The sequence below is a fragment of the Topomyia yanbarensis genome, chromosome 2, assembly GCF_030247195.1.
Source record: "Topomyia yanbarensis strain Yona2022 chromosome 2, ASM3024719v1, whole genome shotgun sequence".
NCBI lineage: Eukaryota > Metazoa > Arthropoda > Insecta > Diptera > Culicidae > Topomyia > Topomyia yanbarensis.
The window spans coordinates 456,928,919-456,955,156 of NC_080671.1; the positions used below are offsets into that span (position 1 = coordinate 456,928,919).

Below are 26,238 nucleotides of genomic sequence, written 5' to 3' on the forward strand. Positions count from 1 at the left end.
TGAACCGGATTTAGCAGCTGCTTTACAAGCGAAAATAGAGGATTACGTGCAGAAAGGCTACATCAGGAAGTTGACGGAAGAAGAAGAACGAGTTCACCATGACCGCGTCTGGTATCTTCCGATTTTCGTAGTGGCGAACGCAAACAAACCAGGGAAAATACGCATTGTTTGGGACGCTGCTGCAACAGTACGAGGTGTTTCACTGAACACATTCCTTTTGAAAGGACCCGATCAGCTCACTTCACTATTTCACGTCCTATTCCGTTTTCGGGAATTTCGTACTGCGGTAACGGGTGACATCAGAGAAATGTTTCACCAGGTGGCAGTACACAAAGAGGATCAACACTGTCAACTGTCATGCAAGTGATGACGTTCGGTGCAAGCTGCTCTCCAAGCTGTGCACAGTTCGTCAAAAACACGAATGCAGAACGATTTGCCACGGAATTTCCGGAAGCAGTCAACGCTATCATCAATGACCACTACGTGGATGATATGCTCAGTAGTGTCGAAACAGAGCAAGAAGCTATCGACCTGGCAATTAACGTTCGAGATATCCATGCACAAGGTGGCTTCAAGATTAGAGGATGGCGATCAAACTCAAGCAAGGTGCTGGTAGCACTGCACGAGCAGCAGGGAGACGAGAAAAGTTTAAACGTGACATCGCAGTTCTCAACAGAGAAGGTACTGGGCATGTGGTGGAGCTCCTCTGCTGACACATTCACCTTCAAACTTCCCACTAAACCTGATAAAGATCTCCTCAGTGGCAAAAGAGTCCCAACTAAGAAAGAAGTTGTGCGAGTACTTATGAGCATCTTTGATCCGTTAGGACTCCTTGTCAACGTCTTAATGTACCTCAAAATTCTGATCCAAGAAATTTGGCGTTCGAACATCGACTGGGATGAAACAATCACAGCAGTTCAACTCGCAAAATGGCATACCTGGTTGAAAGTAATCGAGAAGGTAGAAACCGTCTCAGTTCCCAGATGCTATCGCTTAATTACTTCATGCTCACCACAAACCAATGTGCAACTGCACGTGTTCGTAGACGCAAGTATAAATGGAATAGCAGCGGTCGCTTACTTGCGGTTTGAAGAAGATGACAAAATTGAATGCTCTTTCGTAGCAGCCAAAACAAGAGTTGCGCCCAATAAGCTGACGTCGATTCCCCGGCTTGAATTACAAGCAGCTGTTATCGGAGTTCGTCTTGCTCAGACAATCGCAGAAAGTCACCGTATCAATATCAATAAACGATTTTTTTGGACGGATGCTCGCGACGTTCTTTGCTGGTTACACTCCGACCATAGGCAATTTAGCCCGTTCGTTGGATTTCGGGTCGGCGAAATTTTGGAAAGCACTGAACTATATGAATGGCGCTGGGTGCCCACCAAACTGAATCCAGCGGACGACGGAACGAAATGGCAGAAAACTCCCGATCTTTCTTCTGATAGCAGATGGCTTCGGGGACGTGGCTTTATCTGGGAACAGCAAACTGCGTGGCCTGAAATGCTGACGCACATTGGTACGACATCATTGGAATTGAAGCACTCGGTCGGACTACACTGCGTCACTGTTCCAGTGGTAAGCTGCGAGAATTTTTCGACATGGATTCGCCTTCTGCGTCATATAGCCCAGCTAAAGCGATACATTCAAAATCTCAAGGCTACAAAAAATGGAACCGCACTCACGTTTGGCGAACTCACTCAAGAAGAATTGTTAACGGCTGAAACATACCTATTTCGTTTGGCACAGGAAGCAGTCTATCTCGAGGAAATTGCGATTCTCATCAAAGCAGCTAACTCTGGCGATAATTAAAAATATCGAATACCCAAAACTAGTTCGATCTACAAGTTGTCACCATACCTCGACGATTCAGGCATACTACGGATGCGTGGAAGGACAGAAGCTTGCGAATATGCCGAACCGGATGCCTGCTGTCCGATTATTCTTCCCCGGAGCCATCACGTAACGCAACTAATAGTGCGATCGATGCACTGGCGCTATCACCACCTCAACCATGAGACAGTTGTGAACGAGCTTCGACAAAAGTACAGGATCCCGAAGCTGCGCCGCGTATGTTACAAAGTACGGAAGTCGTGTCAAACCTGCAAAAATCGTCTTGCTCGTCCTGTTGCTCCACTCATGGCTGATCTACCACCTGCAAGACTAGCCGCGTTCACCAGACCATTTTCATACACTGGCGTGGATTATTTTGGCCCGATGTCTGTGACTGTTAATCGACATGTAGAAAAGCGTTGGGGAGTAATGCTCACCTGTATGGTGACACGAGCTGTGCACATCGAGATTGCACATTCGCTCAACACCGATTCATGTATACTAGCACTTCGGAACTTTATGTCACTGCGTGGAACACCACTTGAGCTATTTAGTGACAAGGGTACAAACTTTGTTAGTGCAGACCGCGAGCTGAAGGCGGCGTACCAGAATATCGACCAAAACCAACTGATCAAGGAGTTCACTACACCCAATACCAAATGGTCATTCAACCCTCCAGGATCCCCGCACATGGGTGGTAGTTGGGAAAGAAAGGTAAGTCCGTAAAGAAGATTCTCAATCAGATAAAACTTCCGCGCAACCCGACCGATGAAGTTCTTCGAAACACGCTACTAGAGATCGCCAATGTTATTAACTCACGACCTTTAACATATATTCCGGTCGACGACGAGTGCTCCCATGCCTTAACACCCAATCATTTTCTGCTCAATTCTTCGAGCGGATGCAAACCACTTACGCTACTCGATGACAGCCCCGCTGCGCTTAGAAACAACTGGAAGGCGTCACAAATCTATGCTAATATATTTTGGAGACGGTGGGTCAAAGAATACTTGCCCACCATCAGTCGCCGTTCGAAGTGGCATCAACCCATAAAGCCCATCCAAGTTGGTGACGTCGTTGTTATTGTTGACCCAGCACTACCGCGCAACTGCTGGCCAATGGGACGAGTGGTGGAAACCAAAATTAACAACAAGGATGGACAAGTTCGGAGTGCTGTCGTGCGAGCCAACGAGCGATACTACGAACGACCCGTTACGAAGCTGGCGGTTCTAGATGTAGGAGTCAACGAAAGTAAGCTGGACAACGATTCCAGCGTACTGGGGGGGAGTGTTACGCCCTTTGGTGAGCACACCTCACTATAAAACGCAGCCGCTCCCTGCGACGTCCGATGGGATCAACATCGATCGACCTTGCACTGAGATGCGAAATACTAACACCAAGAAGCTATAGCAGCGACAGATATTAGCTAGTAGTTCAGAACCGAAGCAAACTTTTCTTTAGAAACGGTTAGGAGTGATAGAAGCCAATTCCATTTGAAGTCAGGTCGTTTGTTATACATTTCTCACCAAGAAAGAGTCTGGTATAATTTGTGCGCGCAGTGGATTACTTTTAAGGTGAAATTAGTTCATTTAGTTAAAAAATCTTACTGAATATTTCTTTGTCTATTTCTCATACCACATGCGATTTGCAGATTAATTATCTAATAAGATCATTAACATAACCTACCCAAACTATCAGAATTAAAATTTATCACCATTAAGGATTAGCAGGTAATATTTTTATATATAAGATCGTCGCCTAATAAGCCTAATTACCTAAATCGATTACCAGTACAGTTCATAAACTCATAATTACCGCAAGGGACCATATTCCGGTCGTTAACAGGAAAATACGGCACTAAACGTGAGTTAAAACTAAGTAAAGCCATGTCAAGTGATCCTCGAATTTTTCGCAAAATCACCGATTTTCACGAGGTATATTTTATTGTATAGGGATTATGGTGAATAGCTTTTGGTATAAATATTTCGTTAAAACTCCTTTTTTTCTTTGAGATATTAACCCTTAAACTTTATTGTATAATAAAATTGTAAATTTTATATCTCAAAAACTACTGAAGATACTTGAATGAATTTTTGTACACTTATAGAATGATATTAACACTATCTCACAAAAATATATCTATTGTATAATTGAGTAAATAACGGTACTTTTCATCTATTTAAAAATTTCAATTGCTTTTTTTCTTATGTTCTTCACGCTAAAAATTTTCAAGAAGTATGTCAAATTACGCAGCAATCCTTCACCTTCAATAATCTGTATTGATAATTTTTCATTTTTGTTTCTATCAAAAGTTATGGATAATTTTGTAACGGTTTGTTCCTTCAACGCATGACCCACTTTGATGCAGCCCGCGAACACTTACATATTGGCAACGCCGCACGTCGCCACGTCCTAATGCGCATCGTTTTGGAAAAGCGTATCTCATGTCCAAAATTGCCATCTCTGATATTAGAGTAAAAGGACAAGCTTTTCTTTACGGATTATTGAGGCTTTTTCGAGTGATTTGCATACTTTTAGTGTTATTATATTTTATTGTTGAGCATTGAACAGTGGACATGTTTGAACCTGCATGGACACGATTTTTTGCAAAGTGACATATTTCACCACTTTTTTGTTAGTTGGTTCTGTCTGAGTGGTAGCACGGTATGTTTGCTCGCATTGTTGTTTATAATGTCGTTTTCGATTGAGAACCTAGACACTAACCCGGGTTAGTTGCTTCAAACAAACGTTTTTAATGGAACTGAGTTGGGTTCTAGCAAAACAGCGGTGGTGTGAGCGAACCCGAAATATTTTTCAGGTTGGAACCCAACTCGGTTTTCAGTTCAGTGACCATTCATAAATTACTCAACTCAAAAATTGCCCAAAATTGACTCTGCCTCCCCCCATGTAACAAATTGTCACAAATTTCTCCTTTTCCCCCTCTCCTATTACGTAACAAATTCCTAGAAATTTTGTTCTTCGGTGAAAACATGTTTCGTAACGATCTAACTAACTCCCCCTATGTCACAACATGTCACAACTTGTTGAACCCCCTCCCCCTAAAAGCGTCACGTAATTCATGAATGGTCCCTCAGTGGCGCATAACCTAGGTTCGAAACTGGCATCAAACAAACGCTTTGACAGCAGTTAGGTCTGAAACAAAAACATGTGAAGTAAAATGTCATAAGATGTTCCACTTTCCTGTATAATGTTGTAGACAAATAATGATTTTTTTAATAAAACATAGACGTACTTTGACTTACAAAAGTGTCTTTGAAGCAATAACATAAACTCGTTACATAAGTTAAGTTTCGGTTATTTGCGATACAGTTTAATTGCGAGTAACGATAAATTATACCTAATAAGAAAGTATTTATTAAAATACTATGATTTGTGTTGTGCACTTCGGTCAAAAAAATATAAAATAATCTCAAAATATCTGGAAAACATTCATCTTCGTTAATCCCTATAAAACAGTTTGTTCTTTTGCAGCAATCGAGAGATGTGGCTTCTGTTAGTCATGCAATGCACACTTCCAACGCGATGCGCATTAGAACGTCGCGACATGCGGCGTTGCCAATATGAAAGTGTTCGCGGGCTGCATCAAAGTGGGCCATGCGTTGAAGGAACACACCGTTACAAAATCATCCATAACTTTCGATAGGAACAAAAATGAAAAATTATCAATACAGATTATTGAAGGTGAAGGATTGCTGCGTAATTTGACATACTTCTTGAAAAATTTTTAGCGTGAAGAACACAAGAAAAAAAGCAATTGAAATTTTTGAATAGATGAAAAGTACCGTTATTTACTCAATTATACAATAGATATATTTTTGTGAGATAGTGTTAATATCATTCTATAAGTGTATAAAAATTCATTCAATTATCTACAGTAGTTTTTGAGATATAAAATTTACAATTTTATCATGCAATAAAGTTTAAGGGTTAATATCTCAAAGAAAAAAAAGGAGTTTTAACGAAATATTTATACCAAAAGCTATTCACCATAATCCCTATACAATAAAATATACCTCATGAAAATCGGTGATTTTGCGAAAAATTCGAGGATCACTTGACATGGCTTTACTCAACTATAATCCTCTCGCACCATATGCTACATGGTTGCTCATACTAATTGTTCCTATCAATTGCATTTGCAGGGAAAATTTAATTCGACTGAATAAATCGTATTTAAACTCTGGAAATGCCTGTTGCATCTTACTGTAACACTATATTTATTGTATCCCAAAACAACGTTAATAAAGATTATTTCAAAACTCACTCGTCAAACTAATTAAAAGGGCTTGAAGAAATATTGATACCCGGCATTATCCCGATGAGTTAGTTATGAAAATAATTGAAAAAATTGGGTTTGAAGAGAGTGCATAAGGTAGACGTTTGAAAGGGATTTGGGGTGGGGGGGGGGGGGTCTTTGAGGGGAGGTGGCTAGATGGGAGGAGGGACATGATGGGGGTAACTTGAGGGGGGAGGGGATTCAGGGAAGGTGTGTAATGTGTGGAGGGGGGGGGGGGGAAGGGAGGTCAACCCCTCACTGCATATCTATACCTACGCCTTTATAAGTAAAAAAAAAATTGGCCGGGATTAGGTTGACGATTTTTAGAGCGATTGCATAACCTTTCTATATGAGAAAGGCAAAAACCCGGACCGGTGAAGAAAAATCAAATTTTAGACAATATAATCACATTTCATGAATAGACCAAGCTTTCTACTTATATTTTGCCATTATTGTAACTTTCCTAAAGTACGCATACAAATGTAGCGAATTCTTCACCCTCGCTTAGCACTTAAGCCAGGTTTAAACATACTGGTGAACCTGGTTTAAAAGTTAAGCGAGGGTGAAGAAATCGGCTCTTAATCATATATCGAAACTATAAATATACACGAATCGAAAACAATTTTATACATGGACGGTGACAAATATTTCGCACTATTTGAAATTTGAAAGAACTTTTTCCAGATGTTCTTAAAGGTGTTTCGAATGATGAGTAAGCGACAAAGCCGACCAAGAACTTATTACCGGACCTCGTGACATCATATTATAAGGCCAAGCTACGTACGCCAGATCATGAGTCAGTACTGTAGGTAGATCTAGTACTATCGAAATCTGTATATAATTTTCAACAACAACTTTTGGGTGTGTAACGACTAACTGTACCTAAGAGAAGGATTGTTAAGTGTGAAATTAAAATAGTTTGAAAAGATCGTAAATGTGATAATCATGTGCTCTTTTTAGGGTATCATAGCCGTTCAAAATCATGATTTTATTGATCAGATGTTGTTAGCTTATTAAATATTCTGATCAACAAAGCATGTTTAATGTGTCACTTTGGAACGGTACCTTACATTGCACCAGAAGATTTTTTTCTTTTTTTTAATCCGCAAAATTGGTTGGTTTTAAAAACCCTATTTTCCCCCTCAACATTCGGAGCGATTCGTGCGGACACCCTATAAGTAATTACGTACTAAATCGTTCGGTGTTCGTTCTTTTATAGATAAAGATTAAACAGCAAACCAAAACCAAACGTAACGCCACAAATTACGTCGATATACTACGTATAATGGAAATCAATCAGAGCTCTCTCCATCTCTAAAAAAACAAAAAGCTGTTTGCAATACAATCCTTGGTAGAAATGATTGAACATCCATATCTTAGAAACGAGCAAAAAATGCGAATACAAGATACATGCAAGCCTCTTAAAATAATCACCTTGGTCAAATTGAGTAATTCAAGCTTCAAGATGTACATTTCTGATAATTTTTTTAAATTTAAATTGACGATTTTTAATTCTAACAAATTTTTACAAGTTTAAACTAATGCGGAACATTTCACGGGACATAGTTAGATGTAGGACATATCGCCAAAAGACAAGACAGTCCCGTGAAACTCGGAACTTGTGGTCACTTTAGGGTAGAAAAATGACCATGTTTGTTCACGAATAAAGAGGAAAGGTCAAAAATAAAGATTTTCCTGTCCACGTGGAATATGAACGTACAACGTCTAATTTCCAACTACTTATTCATAACTCTTCCAATGCCTTTCCCGGCACCCCAGCACAAATATCAATAAATTCGTTCAAAATTTCGGCTTCAAGGTAAAATGAATCGTCTGTTGATGAAATGTGCTTCGTTCGTTAGTTTTTCAATTCCCCACTTATGCTCGTTTACTTTTATCTTTGCCACACACAGCCAGTTGGTTGTGAGTCTGCTACTAAATAACCAAAATACTAAACTAACTCCGGCATCGAGTCGGAGGATGCCGGACGGACGAAGTTTTCATTTTGCTCACCAAACTGATTGGATTTGTTCGTTTTTGTGTAATGTGCATTGGTGTGACTTTCGACTTTTGATGTGCATCCGGAAAGTTCTACTTATCATTTTGGATTGGGCATCCGATGTGGTGAAATTTTACTTCGCAATGAGGAAAGTTATTTGCTGGGATTCGTTTATTATTGCAACACTGTTGGTTCTACAGATGAACACCAAAGTTGATGATGGTAAATTTGTAATGAGAGGAGTTAGTGTTTGAAATGAAAATATAAAGCCCCTGCCACTTACAGGATATATCAACTTTGAACGTGTTAAACTAAAATCAATGAAATACGGAAACATAATTCGTAACTATCTGACCGAGGAGTACAAGTGGCCGAATGCAACGGTGTACTATAAGTTTGAGGGATCTTTTCGTATGCAAATACTGTTAAGCAACTAGTGCAAAACTGACGATGTGATTTTACAGCACGTTCAGCAATTCGCCGAATCAAGCAAGCCATGCAAATTATATCATCCGTGTCTTGTGTTCGATTCCTGTCAAAACCATCGAACGAAATTGACTATGTCGAAATAACCTCAGAGCTCAGTGGATGTTGGTCAGATACAGGACGCCATTCACAGATAACGGTAATCACACGCACATCCTAAAGTAGACTGTTTGAATAATCAATATCAACTCAAGCAACTGAATCTAGGTCCAGAATGCTACGCCTCCGTCGGAACACCCCTGCACGAATTGATGCACACTCTGGGCTTCCTGCATCAGCACACCCGCCCCGATCGAGATCAGTACATTCACGTATTGTACGAAAATGTTATCCAGCGGCCCGAGTACCTGTTCAATTTTGAAATCATCGAACCATGGACTGAACTCGCTTTTCCTCTGCCGTACGACTTCGAAAGTATAATGCACTACTCGCCAGCAATGTACAGCCGGGAACCGAGTCGGCTCCCAACAATGATTCCCCGAAAAATCCCCCCGGTAAGCGAAACTATAGGCCAGCGTAATCAGCTCAGCACACTTGACATCATTGGAATAAACTTTCTTTACTGCGTCTGAAAAATTGAATTTTATTTACACCGATCGAACAATAGCCGCCATTGATATAGTTGTTGTTCACTTGTTTGGGACCTTGAGAAGTTCAAACGCGACTGTAGGTTTTCCCCTAATCCACCAACATCAGTTCGTCCGTCGATCATGTACGCATCGATTGTGCTATCAGTTTTGATCGGTCAGGTCGCATCCAAGTTGGCTACGGTTGATCTGTTATCTCACTATGGGACCTCGCTGTACCGTACCATCGATCCAGGTGTTGGTAACTTTGATCAAATTCAGTATTTTGGATTTCGGTAAAAATCTACCCTTGGCCACGTGTCACTTGCAGATGCACTAATTAGAGGTTTGAATCGTTCAACTGGCGTTCAACCATGGGAGCTCGGCAATCTGATTGAAAGCGATATGCGTCTTCCGTTGCCAAGACTACGGAATGGTTTGGTTGGTAATATGACATCGTTTTTCCGTTGGCCCAATGCTACTTTGATCTATAAAATTAGTAAAAATTTTAGTGAGTCTATTTTGTTCAATGATGAGTTTTTTCTTCTTTTAATATTAATTTCAATACTTCGTTAGATGACACGGAACGCTCCTTCATCCTCGGAGCGATGCGCGAGTTTGAGAAGTACACCTGTGTACGGTTTCGGGAGCGTGTCAAAGAGAAGGCCTACGCGTCCATCGACAATAGCGACTATGGATGCTGGGCTGACGTAGGTCGTGGAACTGGCAAAACTTTGGTCAACCTCCAACAGGGTTGTGCGAATGGGTTGACCACTCCGATTCACGAACTGATGCATGCTCTGGGATTTTACCATGAGCATAACCGGTTGGATCGGGACAACTACATTGACGTCATCTACGATAACATGATTCCGGATCCGTCTATTTACTACAATTTTCAACTACCGGAAGCGAGTGAAGTGACCAATTTTAACATCCCGTACGACATCGGGAGTATTATGCACTACTCTCAGTACTCGTTTTCGGTGAAACCGGGAAAGTTGGAAACAATGCGAGCGAAGGTGCCCTGGTCCAGTGCTTTCGGCCAGGGAGAAACTCTGACGAAGTTTGACGCACTGCTGATAAACATTATGTACTGTGGGGTGGTGCAACCACAGGAACCGTTGCCCGTTCCGGATCGATGGACTCCGGCGGAACCTTTGGTTCGCAAAGGCACGACGACGGCACGTCCGAGCCGTTTGACAACGAGTCGAAAGGTGATCACGCGAAAGCCAACCTATATGAGGATGAATAAGGAAGCGATGGAGAAAATGGAACAGGCATTGCGGGATAAGTTGAGTGGTTGAAGGGAAATCGTTGCCCTTTATATAAATATGAAGATATTTCAATAAAACAGAATCTTTACTTAATTGTTTATTACTAATTAACTGAGAAAGCTCCAAGAACCACCATTGAATTCTAAAAAGAGCAGTTTTTTCAAACTCTTGGCATAATCTTCCTGAAAATCAATCAATAGTATTCCACTATTGTCTGGCCGGTTTCTGTGGCATTCTCAGTTGCACCTTAAACTTTGTTTGCAGATTCCTAAACTCTTTAGATTAATAACATTCTTTCGAAAAGAAGAATGTTGTCCATATGAGTACTGCCCACAACCTGACAAACATTGAAATATGTCAAGGCTTACTATAGTAAAATTAAAAAAAAGCTTTTTAAGCTGAAGAGACCGAAACTTAAGTTCTTCGACAAAGTTTTAGAGCTACTCAAAAAGCGAAATTTTGCTGAAGAACCTAAATTGGTAGGTTTTTGGATTTTATAACTTTTCTTATTCAATGAAATGTATGTGTGGGGTTAGGTTACACCAACTCTCGACAGCAAACTCGAATTTTGTATATAGTTAGCTTTAAGCTAGAATTAAGGTTTATTAATAATAATTTCATTGTACATAATTGATGCGCTTACAAATTTGGTGACCGCTTGAATCGAGTGGAAGGAATGGGTCGATCTGTCCCGCACGTGATAGATCTGATCTAAAGTAAATCCTAGCAAGATAGGTTTAATTATAGTTATTCCTAATAAAGCTGATCTGATTTGCGGGCAATTTACCAATTTCAGCACTTAATCCAAATCTATACTGCACTTACTCGTTTCTCGAATTAGGAACTGATACTGGTTTAGCCGTAGCCGAAATAAATGTGAGCAAACAGCTTCCGTTCGGTCTTATAATTTCTGTCCTGACGTTTCTCGCATGTCAGTGTCGCCAACCGCTGCTGCGCCGCGTTCAGCAGCGTGACTGCGATCGGCAGCGTTGCCGACACGAGGGGGTCTGTCGGCACATACCCCCGCTCGTAAACCTTGATGAGGTTCCAGAACGTCAGAAACATGTTTACCTTCATCCAAGACTTCCAGAACAGCCAGTTTCACGGCTGGTCTTCGAATGACCCCCATCGATGTTCGCACCAACGCTTGCCGCACTCTGCCGTCTCGTCCTGGGATAATCGTCTCGATCCGTCCCCGAATCCACTGGTTCCTCGACGTCCCGCCAACCACCAAGACCAAGTCGCCGATTTTCAAATCCTTAACGTCGTGGAACCACTTACATCTGCGTGTGATAGCAGGAAGGTATTCCTTCAGCCACCTGCGCCAGAACTCGTCGGTGATGAATCTGGTTAATTTCCAACTGAGGCTTCTGAGGGTCATGCGACAGTCCACCAACTTCGCTGGGAGGAATTTTCTGCCGGATGAGTTTCCCAACAAAAAATGGTTTGGCGTCAGCGCTTCTTGGTCTGCATGTTCTAAAGGGATATAAGTGAGTGGCCTGGAGTTTATCATTGATTCCGCTTCAAGTAGGATCGTTTCGAGTGTCTCATCGTCTGGCCGACGAGGACCGTTCAGCACTGCCTCAGTCGCTACCTTAACAGAGCGAACGAGCCTTTCCCACACACCGCCCATGTGTGGTGTTGCTGGTGGGATGAACTTCCACGTAGTCTGCGCCGTAGTGAATTTCTCGACCAGCGCCTTGTTTGCTTCGTTGTGTGCTTTTAGCTCGTTGCTCGTGCCTTGGAAGCAAGTCGCATTATCGGACCAGAACTCCTTCGGAATACCGCGGCGTGATACAAAACGTTGGACCGCCATGATGCACGACTCTGTGCTTAATGAATGTACCACCTCCAAGTGTATAGCTCTTGTGGTGAGACAGGTGAAAAGGGCCACCCAGCGCTTGGTATTGCTTCTGCCCACTTTAACCAGCACCGGACCGAAGTAATCCAACCCAGTAAATGTGAAAGGTTGAACGAAAGCCTTCAGACGCATCTCAGGAAGCGGGGCCATGGCAGGTGGTGTCGGTGCTGCTTTCACGATGCGACACCATGTACATTTGCTTACAACAGCCGTCTCAGCTTCGGAATTTCAAAACGTTGGCGAATTTCGTTGAAGATGGTCTCTCGGTTGGCGTGGCGGTAGCGACGATGGAACCAGTCTACAATTAAAAAGGTAATTAGGTGTTGATTGGGGAGGATTACAGGGAACTTAGCTTCGGTCGGCGCGTAAGGTGCAGCACCGATTCGGCCTCGACTCCGCAGGATTCCTCTTTCGTCGAGGAAAGGCCATTTAGTGTAAATATCACTGGACCTCTCTACGACTTGGTGACGCTTTTCGGGTGGTCCTTGCGTTTTGACGAGAACGGCGATTTCATCCGGAAATATTTCGCCTTGCGCTGCCTTCCATAGCGCTTCTTCTGCACGTCGTAGTTCGTCGCTGGTTAGGATGCTGCGCTCCAACACTTGTCCATCCTTTTTCCGACAAATGTTGTCTACAAAGCGTAGTACGTATGCTGCTACTCGGTGCATTTTAGTCCATTGGCCGAAACGAACGAAATTCATTATTGGGGCAAAATGAGCTAAGTGACACTGAGTTGGTCGTAATTCTTCTTGCGTAGGATTGATGGGCTATTGCCGTGGCCAGTTTTCTGCTGAGGCATGGATAAAACCCTGTCCCTGGAACCAGACATTATTCATATTCAGCTGCGGACCGTTACCCCACTTTGTTGCAAGATCGACGACGTTCAATTTTGATGGCACCCACATCCATTCTTTCTGCTCAGTGGACGTTAATATCTCGCCAACGCGAACAGCAACAAACTGCTTGTATCGCCTGTGATCGCGTGAACGAATCCACGCAAGTACGGTTCCAGAATCACTCCAAAGGTAGCGTCGGCTAATGGGGAAAGTGTGTTGACTTTGAATTGCACCCATTAATCGAGTGCCAAGAACAGCCGCATTCAGCTCTAGTTTCGGGATAGAGAGCGTTTTCAACGGCGCGACCTTGGTCTTTGCACCGACAAGCGCCACTTGCACACCATTATCTGTCTCTAAGCGAAAATAAACTGCGCAGGCATACGCTGCTTCGCTGGCATCCACGAAAACATGGAGTTGAAGATTATCAAGGTTTTTGGGGAACGGTGAGCGGAAGTAGCATCTCGGTATATGAAGAGTGTTTAGCTGCGGAAAAAGATTTGACCATTGTTGCCAGCGTTCATTGATTTCCTCCGGTACTTTCTGGTCCCACTCTGTTCCTTTCGCCCAGATATCCTGAAGGAGGATTTTACCGTGCACGAGGAAGAATGCGATAAATCCTAGTGGATCGAACAAGCTCATGACCACCCGGGCTATCTCTCGTTTAGTGGGAATATGATTATCGAGAAGAATAAACTGCAGATCTTCTCTCAACCCCAGGGCGTACACGAACACATCCTCGTATGGTAACCAGTTCATTCCAAGGACCGACTCAGATTTTTCCCCCCGTTCCAGATCTAGGTTCTTCTGCTCTAGCTCATCCGTCTCTCCTATTTTCTGCAGAACTTCGGTCTCGTTAGACAGGAAATGCCGTAGGGTGAAGCCACCTTTCGAGTGTACCAGCTTGATTTCGTTTACAACCGCGATCGCTTCGTTGACCGACTCAAAACTATCCAGATAGTCGTCAACATAGTGGTTGTTCTTGATGGCTACGGCAGCTCGTGGATACTCGGTCGCAAACTCGTCAGCGTTGAGATTTTTCACGAACTGTGCTGATGCTGGCGAGCAGGTGGAACCGAATGTTGCGACGTCCATCACGTACACTTGGGGGTGGTCTGATGGGCGTTCTCGGAACAGAAATCGCTGAGACTGGCAATCGGGAGCTCGTATTTTAATCTGATGGAACATCTGCATGATGTCTCCACGGGATATTGAAGGAACTGATAGAGAACTCTCGGAAGAGGAGTCAGGAGGTCTGGTCCTTTTAGTAATTTTGAATTGAAGGACACATCACCCACTTTGGCTGCTGCGTCCCAGATTAATCGTAGCTTCTCTGGCTTTCGAGGGTTAGTAACGAAACCCAGGGGAAGGTACCATACACGTCCGGATTCAACGGATGTCAGTTCTTCCAGATTTGCTTTATGAGCATAGCCCTTGCGCTCGTATTCATAGATTTGCTCACGAACTCGCTTCTCTAGTGACGGATCCTTTTGAAGTTTTCGTTCTAGCCCCTCTAGTCGCCGCAAGGCCATTGGGTAGCTGTCTGGGAAATTTTGATTATTTGTTCTCCAAAGCAACCCGGTTTCGTAGCCAGATCCGGATGATACGCGCCTCGTTGTATCCACTAGCAGCTGCTTGGTACGCTTGTCATCGTCGGACTCAGGGACTTCGCACAAATGGGAAATACCAGCTTTATCTAAAGTGAAAAAATCGCGGAGTTGCTCGTTCAATTCCCGATCCGGGTCAGACACTGCTCCAACATGAAAATTTACCACTGCCGTTTGCGACGGTTGGTCAGGTATGCATCCATAAATACTCCATCCTAGCCGGCATTTTGCACCGATTGGGTCGCTAGGTCCTCCTTCTCGCAACTTCAGGGGAACGCATAGCCTCAAGTTGTCTAGACCTATCAGTAGCTTGGGCTGAACCAGTTCATAGTCCTGCAACGGAAGACCACGTAGGTTTTGGCCAAATTTCCATATTTTAATGATTGGGAAGGTAGAACCGGGCGGCTAACTGTACGAGTGCCAACGAGCTTGTATTGAGCGCCACATCCCTTACCGGAGATATCAATCTGCACACGTTGTGACTTCGGCTCGATCCGCTTTACATTTTCGGTCCACTGAAGTGTGAGTGGTTCCGTATGACCTTCGACCCCCAGCTGCTTTGCAACAGATTCTTCTAAAAGAGTGTACGAAGAGCCTTCATCGATGAATGCGAAGGTGGTTAGTCGATTGCTGTCGCTAGATAGAACGACAGGCACGATGCGAAAGAGTGGCCATTTAAGGTCACCAGAAAACACGTGACTAGCCGATACGCCTACGTTTTCGGTGAGAGGGGATGAGCAATGTAGGAGAGTGTGGTGTTTCTGGCGACACCCCTCAATTCCACATCCGTTCCATGATCTACATGGCCATTTTCCATGACTATTGAGGCAGGTTCTGCAAAACCCTTTTTGCTGGACCAGTTTCCATCGCTCGTCCAAACTTGCGCCTTTAAACTGGTGACAGTCCGCCACTCGATGACCAACACGGCCACATGCCCCGCACGGCTTTCCAGATTTGGAGTTATTAGTAGCACTACCAGTTGCGACTGCGGAAGTTCGCTCATTGGAATGAGTATGAATGACACCGGTTTCTCTTGGCTTCCGTTTTTCGTGTCTAAGAGCACTCCCTAGTCCAGGAATCTCGAAGGAAACCTCACTCGCAGCGGTGACCAGACCGGACATGAATTCCCCGAACGTTTCAAGGTTAGCTGGTTGGTTTTTATTTTTGTAGATGGCCCAATCCAATCGCATCGAGCCTGGTAACTTCTCTACGAAATCCTGCATTAGCGTCGGATTTGACAGGTGGTTTTGCTGGCCAGCTGCTTTAAGATGATCCACTAAGTTCTGAACTGAGAGACCAAAACAGATAAGCGTTTCCAACCGGTCGTGCCTTGGGGCCGGTACGTACTGAATTTTGCTCATCAGCGATCGAATTATTAGCTCCGGTCTTCCGTAGAGCGTGCGCAGGGTCTTGATAACGTGCGGCACACTGGCGGGCAGAAGTAAACGGCTACGTACCGATTCAAGAGCATGTCCCTTCAGGCATCGTTGGAGGCGGACTAGAGTTTCTGCATCCGAGTATCCGCAGGTGACAGTCGACTGCTCGAAGTTGGATATAAATATTGGCCACTCTTCTGGGTTCCCGTTAAAAGTTGGTAAGTCCCTTCCCAAAATGTGCCGTGCAGCAATCTGCTCTTGTGTTAGCGTTGGTTCGGCAAAGGAGAGTGTACGCGAGAAACTGGTACGTTCTGCAGCTTCTGAACGGGTTTCGATGGGCATGGTGCGGGAGGATGAGGTAGTTGGAGGGGATGTGAGTGCTTTGAGAGTGCTGATATATGACTAGCTGAATAATCGTCTGCTGGGTCTTCAGGAACATCTTCGCCATCGGGATCGACGGATTGATCATCGTCGTCGTTATTATCTTGATTTCCCTCCGATCCTCCAGTATTTGCGAGGAATTCAGCCAGTTTTTCACTTTGTTTCCCATATCCGAAATCGAACTACCTCTGCTGCTCGTTTGCGCCTGCTGTCGGATGATTTCTAGTCGCCTTTCGAAGGACTCCTTCCTAATTTGTTGCTGCATCCTTTTTAGTGCCAACTCCTCCTTCAGTTTGCGCTCACGTATGTCCCGTTCCTCTTGGGCGAGCTTACGTTTTTCATCCAACTGGCGCTCTTCTTCCTTTAGCTGCCGCTGCTTGATCTCGTTCTGTTCCAAGAGCTCATATTCTTTCAGCCGAAGTTCTTCTTCGACAAGTTTTAGTTTTTCTTCTAGCAGTGCCACACGGACACTTGAAGTAGTGCTTTTCGGCGGGTCGGGATTCTTCTTTCCTCTTCTTGAGCCCGCTTTTGACGTAGTTTTTGATCCCTTCAATGGACGTGTTTCCCCCGAAGGAATCTGCTCAATGAACGGTTCCTGCTTGGCCTCACACAGCTTGCAGGTGTATGTGATACTGCGCTGCTTTACCTGCTCATTTACTCCGGCACATCCGAAATGCTCCCAGAGTTTGCAGATGCTGCACTGGACCATCTCTGTCTCGGCGGAGTCCGGACGGTCGCAGGACTGGCAGTTCCTTGCTGTGTGTGATGGTGGGGAGTCTTCCATTCTCGTTTCCACTTGCCCGATCAAATTTCTTAAAGACATGTGGGGTTAGGTTACACCAACTCTCGACAGCAAACTCGAATTTTGTATATAGTTAACTTTAAGCTAGAATTAAGGTTTATTAATAATAATTTCATTGTACATAATTGATGCGCTTACAAATTTGGTGACCGCTTGAATCGAGTGGAAGGAATGGGTCGATCTGTCCCGCACGTGATAGATCTGATCTAAAGTAAATCCTAGCAAGATAGATTTAATTATAGTTATTCCTAATAAAGCTGATCTGATTTGCGGGCAATTTACCAATTTCAGCACTTAATCCAAATCTATACTGCACTTACTCGTTTCTCGAATTAGGAACTGATACTGGTTTAGCCGTAGCCTAAATAAATGTGAGCAAACAGCTTCCGTTCGGTCTTATAATTTCTGTCCTGACGTTTCTCGCATGTCAGTGTCGCCAACCGGTGCTGCGCCGCGTTCAGCAGCGTGACTGCGATCGGCAGCGTTGCCGACACGAGGGGGTCTGTCGGCACAGTATGAAAAGCACTCAAAGAAGAATCTTTCTAAGGCCCAGATGGCCAAGTTTCGTATGCCAATTAACTCATTTTCAAAGACACCAAAGAATGATCTTCGCGCAATCTTCCGAAGACACCTCTGCTTGATTAGTGTTAATCGGTCGTGTTTTCCCCTTAGCTACTGTTTCTTGCACGCTAACGAGCGTTTCTGGTACGACGTTACTGTAATTTCAGCTGCGAATCGATGTAACGGAACATTCGATTGGCGAGACAGCAGACCGTTAGTATTAATAATTTTATGTGTGTCGTGTGTGGTATTGCTCTGCTCGATTTCAGTCTAATAGTGTCGTGTCTGTTATTCCAGTTTAGAGATGGAAGATTCGATGGACTCATTCATGTCAAAATCGATTAAGCCCCCCTTTCCTTTCCCCTAAGCTTTACCCTTCTACGTTAAGTGATTCGCTTCTTTCTTTATCAACCTCATCTGTGAATCCTCAAATCGTAAAGGTGCAGAATCTCAAGAAAAGTATCTCACTGTCCAAACCCCTCCCAAGCAAGCTTACCCAGATGGATTGTCTATTTTATCGGCTCATAAAAATCATTGGAAATTATTGAAATGGCGACCTGACAAAATGGAATTCCGCCGTAACTGAAATAACGTAGATGAGGTAGAATAAGGTTCACGTTGTATTGTCTACCCTGCAGCAAGAAAACGCGCTGGCACAATGTGTGCTATTTGCGCTAGAGTACCGCGTATGTGTACCAACGCAGGACGTGGAAATAGACGGTGCGCTCACGTAGATGGCTTATTGAAGAATGCCGTTTGCTGTTTCAAAGATTCTTCCGATGAAGATAATTGAATTCGAGTAATTGTGTTCGGTATCGTTCGAAAGGAGAAAATAAAGTTTATCCTCCAGAAGAATAGCACTGGTACAAACCGAAGTTTCTGATCTTCTCAAATCACTTTTCAAAGCGTATGGGCCATCCTTGTAGCGATCGTATCCCTCGATGGCTAATTCATCGAGCGAGTTTATGACCTCAATCACTGTTCCATTGTAGAATTGATTTGTTCAATAGTTATCATCATCTCTAAAATATAATAGCTGCTATTACTTCAACATGACAGGTTTGAACAAGGGAGATTTGCCACGGAATCCAAAACCAAAAGTGCGTGCGAGTTTGCTAGATTTATTTCTAGGAAGTTATTAGAGGAAATTATTCTGCGACGTCTCGACTCGACTCAATTTGGCTGCCGTAAAGGCCAGGGGACGAATGATTGCTTTGTGCTGCTTTGATCAGAAATTCAACTATCACATGCTCGTAAATAGCAAATGGTGTCTGTATTCTTGGATATTAAAGGAGCTTTTGATTCGGTGCCAACTGAAATTATATGAGGTAAGCTTCATTAATAGAAACTTTCAATTCTAAACAACTATTTGTGCAATTTGTTATCAGAAAATCCCATGAACTTTTTTCATGCGATTTGGCAACATTTCGAATCAGCTACACTTCCAAAAGGCACATATGCATTGGTCGCAGTGGTTAATGTACCCAACAAAGGAAAAAAGGCTCATGTTTAAACCCACTTATTTGCAGCTTCTACGTGGAATATATTGATTGATGTCTTGCCAACTCATGCACGTGTTTGAAAGACTGTTTCTGGAATCTCTCTTCTCGTCTACTCATCCGATGTGTAATTAAGAACTTTGAAAGGGTCAAGCTTCAATCGCAAGCAAGGTTTATGACAAGATACTGCTAATTCCACTGTATTTTTCGACACATCCATGCAAGAGGAGACTCGTGCATTATAGTTGGCAGAGTTGCCGGGTTTCCTAAATGTACGAGGGAGATCCTGCAAATATGTACAAACACGTTGACTGCGAGAAATTGTTTTCACTGACGAATCACTTCGCTGACTTCAATATTTTCAACAACAGTACAATAGAGGATGTTAGATCATTGAAGGCCGATAAGTTCTAGCGGTATTCCTTGGGGAATATACGGTAATCTTTAAGTGCTTTAGCTCGAGTTTGAGCTCGAACTTGTGCGATCACCCCTGGTTGCTACTCTGTAATTGCTTTAGCAGGGAAAACATCACTTGACCATGGTATGGATTCCTGCTCATTCTTCAATTCTAGGAATCGAGAGTAGGAACTCTCTAGCTGAGATGGGTACATTAGATGGTGATATTTTCGGAGGCCCTATAACGGGGATCTGGGAGGCTGGTTATATTCATTGTTCCTAAGGTATTGACGAAAGCATGGTTCTAGGAGTTGGATGTAGGGGAGAGAGGGTAACAATGAAACACATTTTTTCTACAATTTAATTTTGATGATAATACATGTTATTTGTGTAATCAAAAGTGATACATAGTGCCACTATGTTGTTAACTAATACATATATTTTTTCCAGCTGGTAAAATTCACGGGAATTAACATTTTTTGGATAATAAACAGTTGGTGGTAAAATGTATCAGTGTGCCCCATGGGTAGGAACTATGAAACACGATGTCGTCTATAGTGAAATATTCTACTTATAAATTTTATTCTTTTGATTTGACGAAGAATGATCCTAACGCTTTGAATTAAAGTTATATTGAGGCGAAAATCGTTTGTTTACGAAAGGATCCACTATATCATCGCGTAACATCGAACCACCATATATGTATATTAGCTGCAATCCTGAAATAAGAGATAATTTCTACAAAATTTATCCAAATTTACTAATTTTGCACTATATGAGTAGTAGTTACTGTGGAAAATCTGTACCCATTAACATTTTGAGACAGACCACAAAAACAAAAAAAATCATTGTTCCCCATACGCCATCGTTTCACAGTTACCCAATGGGTCTATTCATGAAAATTGTGAAATTACACAGAACCATGAGTAGTTACCAAAAAACTTTGTTCGCGGCAAATGTTGAGCATAAAATTTGCTATAAATAGCAATAGACTAAACATTTATTCAATGAATGGTAATTTATAAAGATGGAATAATGTTTATCATTGCAAATTTACTCTGGCTATCACAAAACAAACAAATATCCATTAAAAGAGATAGAGTTATCAGATCTCTTCCAAAACATAGCAACACGTGTAAAGAATTAGAAATTGTGAAATATGAGGGAATGAGACGATTTCGATAATGCATTATGATTTTATTGCGAATGTTTCATAGTTCCTGCTGATCCACTGTCACCCTCTCTCCCCTAAGTCCGGATTTTATTCTCGTGATGTCCAGACTCATATCCAATCACCTGAAAGTAATCAGTTGTGGCGAGGGTTACCCACTACCAGGAGCCGGTTTCACCTGACGGGTATCCATTTGGGGCGACGATAATAGATGCGATGCGGCGGAAACCATAGACGAAATTGCCGGTGACTATTGACGAGAAAAGTCGGAAAAGTGTAGAATCAAGCTAGATAATTCAACAAATCTATGAGAAGTGTGAAGGTGGTTAAAAAACGAAAGAGTAAAGTGCGAGTAAAAATAGAAAGCAAAAATATGGAAGTGAATATCGTATTCGCTCAAATACTTATTTATTTTATTTATTTATTTATTTATTATTATTTTCATCTGACCGACATGGTCTACATGAAATAGAATGTGGAAAAGCCCATTTAAAGCTTGTGTTAAAAACGCCCTCCAAATGCGCGTAAAAACCCCATCATCTTTTCGCATATACATATTATTTGTAATTTGTAATTTATTTATCAGCAGAACGAAAACTTGTCAGTTACATAAACTTTGTATCAAGTCTATTATACAAGTTTTCCGATTACATTCGATTACATTGGGTTAAACTTAATTATACATCTAACAAATTAAAAAAGTTCGCGGAATTCGCCGATGCTTCTTCATTAGCGAACACAAGATCTAAGGTGCGATTTCGACCGTTTTTACCGTACACATCTGCTGCATGTTAAGAAGGGACATCCCGTCCAGTAGAGAAATACTTGATCTCGATAAGGTTGAGTCAGAGGGGTCGGCATAAGCATAGCCGGACGAAGTGCATTTCCACACTATACCAGGCCGATTGAAATCTCCGAATAGTAAGTGATAAGCATTGGGATCAAGTGAATTTGATATATCCAGCGCAGCAACGATATGCTTCTGAATATGCTTCTGAATAATCATTTGCGGAGTCCGGGGGGAGATATACAACACCTACACAGATATTTGTTCCATGGCTATTGACGTTCACCCAGAGTTGTTCGAGACCATTGTTGTGACTTATTTTGTGCTTGGACGATAGCTGATTTGAAACAGCGATCAGAACACCACGACCCCTTGTTTTGCCGGAAGTAATTTTATCGCGATCGTTGCGATATACCGTGTACCTAGGACCGAATAACTGTAGCGAGTTGATATCGTCGTTCAGCCATGTTTCTGTTAGCACAATAATATCCTGATCCGCATCATATGTAGCCACATACAGCTTGTCGATCTTCGTGCGCAGTCCTCTCACATTCTGGTAACATATTCCTAGCTGTTGAGATAAGTCACCATCGGACAGTCGGGCAGTCGAAACAGTCATGGTAACATCAGGGTTTGAATTGCTGATTGCTAAACGAGTGGCGTTGGTAGATCTGAAGTTGTATCGTCCATTGGTTAACAGGAAGCGGAGATTTCTTTGAGGGGGAGCAGTATCGAGTGTAGCTTCGGGGGGACATATACCCTCCTTGGCATTACCTGGAGAAATAGTCGTGCTGTCATCAGGATTTGGGTTGCTCATCGCTAGACGAGTGACGGTAGCGGAACTGGAGCTGTGTTGTCCATCGATTGACTGGAAGCGGAGATTTCTTTGAGGGGGAACAGTATCGCCGTAATCCAGGCATAACCGACGAATTGAACCCTTTATCGAAGCTCTAATCCGTCCACATACTCAAGGGCCGCGTAGAGTACAGCAGCTATAGAAAACCATGTGAAATCGCAGAGTCGACGGGGAAGGCAGCGAAAACGAGCTGGAGTCGAGAAGAGAAGAATGGAGAAGTGATAAGGTAAGAGGTAGTCAGTGAGGAACGGGGTAGGAAGGGAATAAAAATTTCGACAAATAAATGAGTGTTAGCTTGAAACCACGAGCGTATGTCTATTCTGAGGCGTTAGGGGGGGGGGGGTGGTAGCGATCCACGAGTTTCAGCTTGGTCGTGTGCTGAGTGTTGTGGTTCTAGGACTCTTCTGATTTAAATTTCAAAAGAAAAAGAATTAGAAGTTGAAAACAAACTGAGACTGCAACTAAAAAAAAAAATCGATGAAATGAAATATTTTTGAGGGGACAAATGTAAGCTTTATCTGCACTGAAACACTTTCTTTGTATGACGGACATGTTAGCAATTTCACGCTCGCGTACTTTATTATTAACTTAACTTCTAGAAAAAACAGCAAGCAGGAATCTACTAGAAGAATAATACAATAAATGATGTCTAGAGAGTCCTGTTTCTGTCGCTTCTTCCGACATAGGACAAGGAACGGATTGAGACAATTTCGGGATTCTGCCGCCGGATATCTCACGGCCTTTAGGCTAGGTTTATCCGAAGCAACATAATTGTTAATTCTGAACCCTCTTACATGATTCAACGGTCATCACCAAAAGTAGCGAGGGCAATCACAGATCAACGAAAAGCCCTTCGAGGTTTTAAAAAATACCGCATTATCAGTCAACTGTACCACTACAGGTGACCCCTCTGAAATTGCTAATGCAGTCGGTCAATCTTTACCTTTCTTTCTGGGAACTCATTCCGCCCACCGGCCTTCTTACAACATTCATACTAGATGCTAGCCAGGATTACAACAAACCTTTTTCTGGAGTGGAAGCAGTCACTGCGATGAGTACTACAAAGGGCAATTCCGTCGGGCTCTAAAACGTTGGCTATCCCTTGTTAAGGCTTTTACCCCCGGTTGGCAAGCGAGAACTCCTAGGCGGATTCAACAGGATCTGGGAAGGCGCCTCCTTCCCAGACAACTGGAGGACCACACTCCCGATTCCTATTTCGCAGAAATGCGAGGGAACCAAGAACTCGAATGACTTTCGACCCATCAGTCTTCTCCCCTGTACTGGGAAAACGGTGGAAGGAATAATGAACAGACGCCTGATGATCAAGATCTTCTCGACCATCGACAGTTCGCATTCCGTAAGGGATTAGGCACAGGCATTCATCTAGGCTGCCTCGTGACACCATAGTCAACGACTTGCATGCAGACACGGTATGGTATGAAGGAGTTCTAATTCAGCTTACAACTTTAGATTCAATGCGATGAAATATACATATTTATACATCAATCAATTGCATTTAAGGGGAGGGGGAGGTAAGGGTTTCAGCTTGAAAAAAAAAACACTTTTTGCGATTTTTTTAGAACTTTGCGTGATGCGAATTTATCAAAACTTTCGTACTTTATAGTGTATCATTTCAATAACATTCTGTGATTGTTCTATGCAAAAATATCGACAAACGACTCGATGACGAAGCTTTTCGTAGAACTTTCCTGAAAAAAAACATGATATGCGGTATTACCTGCCATTCAAAAACTACTTAACCGATTTCTATCAAGCTTTGCATACACATTCTATATAAAAAAAATACCTAACCCCTACTTCGAGTTTTCGCGATAAATATTCAATTAAGGAGGGTTTTTAATCATTTTCAATAAAAATTTCTACTTTTCACGAAAAATTACAAAATCTTACTGAAATGATACACTATAATGTACGAAAGTTTTGATCAATTAGCTTCACGCAAAGTTTTAAAAAATCGCAAAAAAAGTGTTTTTTTCTCGCTGAAACCCCTTAATGCAGGCTACAATTTAAGGAAAAGAGTTTTTTTTTAATTCATTGGAAATATGTCGCTGAATGAGTAAAGATTCTTGTTTTCTATGATCTTTTTATATATTTTGGACCAGTCTGTAGACACGTCACAAGACTACCTGATGCTTGGTCCGACTAATACCGGCTCTCACTGTGACTGCGACGACGAGGGTTGGTAAATGAATGTTATAAGTTATAACCGATAGATAGCGACAGTAGCAAGTATGGCGCACCTACCCACTGTTCCCCGAGAGGCGAAGTGGGGAATCTGTTGAGGATTGTTTTACTTGACAGAGACCTGTCGAACAAAGAGATCGATTTCATGCACTTGGCCGTGCAGGTGGTTTGGGAATGTGTGCTGTTTCGCATGTATTTGCAAGCATTGTTTACAAATAGGATCGATGTCTTGAAATATGTGAAGAAATAATCTGTCGAAATCCCATAGATTCTGGCTTTTTTTTGTACGAAATCTATTCTGAGAAAGAATGTTTGGAGGTAGTCCCGATGAAATTTCTGGACAAAGTTTGTTGATTTATTTATTTATTTTCATTTTTCATCTGACCCATGTTGGTCTACACGAAATTTAATGTTGTTGTATAGGAAAAGCCCATTTCAAGGTTCACTTCAGAAGCAGACCTCGAATGCGCGTAAAAACCCATAATCTTTTCGCACGTTTTTTCTAAAATTACAATGATCTGACATTACAAATTAACAAAATTACATACAAGCTAAGTCAGTCTTCTAAGTCTATTCTTGAAAACATCATTAGAAACATAAAAATCGCCCTTATGGGTTCGTTCTGACCGTACTCGGTGCGCTGAAAGTCGAGCCTTAAAAAGTTACGTGATCTAAGGTTTCTGGGGGGTACGTTAATGTTGATTTGTGAGAGAATATCTGGGGCATCCATTTGGCCAGTCAATCTGTTCCCAACAAATACCGCACTGAATGTATTTCGCCTTTTTGCCAGAGTTTCCATATTGAGCAGACGACAGCGATCAATGTGTGGTGGTAGTTCTGTTGGGTTACGCCACGGCAAAGTTCTAAGAGCAAAGCGGAGGAATCTTGCTTGTACTGCTTCAATTCTGTTAGCCCAAATGCTCGTATAAGGACACCAAATGGCTGCGGAAGCTTCCAGGACAGACCGAACAAGTGAAAAATACAATGCCCGCAGACAATATGGCTCAGTAAACTCTTCGGCTATTCTTATTATGAAGCCATGGTTTCTATTTCTCTGTGCTATAACGTGAGAGTAATGGTTTCTGAATGTCAGTTGCGAGTCAGGAGTACACCAAGGTCTCTGATAACTGACACTCTCTCTAGCAATTGGCCGGCGATGTAGTAGCTCCAGAGAACTGGATTTTTCTGCGCGTGAAAGATATTATAGAGCATTTGGACACACTGAGAGCCAACAAGTTGCGATTACACCAATTACAGAAAGCATCTAGATGTCACTGAAGTTCGATGCAGTCCTCTATTGACCGCACAATGAGAAAGAGTTTGAGATCATCAGCATATATGAGTTTGCACCCTGGGGGTATAACATAGCAAACGTCGTTGAAGAAAAAAGAAAAAAGCAACGGTTCGAGATTGCTCCCTTGAGGTATACCCGACAAGGTGATGAA

At 42.6% G+C, this 26,238-nt stretch overlaps 4 protein-coding genes across 4 annotated transcripts; 3 read left to right on the forward strand and 1 right to left on the reverse strand.

Moving 5' to 3' along the window:
- The first annotated feature begins 366 nt into the window (after positions 1-366).
- LOC131681159 (uncharacterized) lies at positions 367-1,812 on the forward strand. Its single transcript, XM_058961870.1, has one exon. It carries the CDS (start codon positions 367-369, stop codon positions 1,810-1,812), a length of 1,446 nt encoding a protein of 481 aa, XP_058817853.1.
- A 6,509-nt stretch (positions 1,813-8,321) lies between these two features.
- On the forward strand, positions 8,322-9,187 carry LOC131682282 (seminal metalloprotease 1-like). Its single transcript, XM_058963661.1, has 4 exons — positions 8,322-8,351; positions 8,415-8,540; positions 8,594-8,754; positions 8,810-9,187. The coding sequence occupies exons 1-4, from the start codon at positions 8,330-8,332 to the stop codon at positions 9,185-9,187; spliced, it is 687 nt and encodes a 228-aa protein (XP_058819644.1). The 5' UTR covers positions 8,322-8,329.
- Positions 9,188-9,325: 138 nt separating this feature from the next.
- LOC131682283 (hatching enzyme 1.2-like) lies at positions 9,326-10,515 on the forward strand. Its single transcript, XM_058963662.1, has 3 exons — positions 9,326-9,443; positions 9,513-9,692; positions 9,758-10,515. Exons 1-3 carry the CDS (start codon positions 9,326-9,328, stop codon positions 10,486-10,488), a joined length of 1,029 nt encoding a protein of 342 aa, XP_058819645.1. The 3' UTR covers positions 10,489-10,515.
- A 2,571-nt stretch (positions 10,516-13,086) lies between these two features.
- Positions 13,087-17,225, reverse strand: LOC131681160 (uncharacterized). The gene is made up of 4 exons (XM_058961871.1): positions 16,444-17,225; positions 15,170-16,187; positions 14,451-15,092; positions 13,087-14,340 (listed from the first exon to the last, which is right to left on the reverse strand). The coding sequence occupies exons 1-4, from the start codon at positions 17,223-17,225 to the stop codon at positions 13,087-13,089; spliced, it is 3,696 nt and encodes a 1,231-aa protein (XP_058817854.1).
- Positions 17,226-26,238: the final 9,013 nt, after the last annotated feature.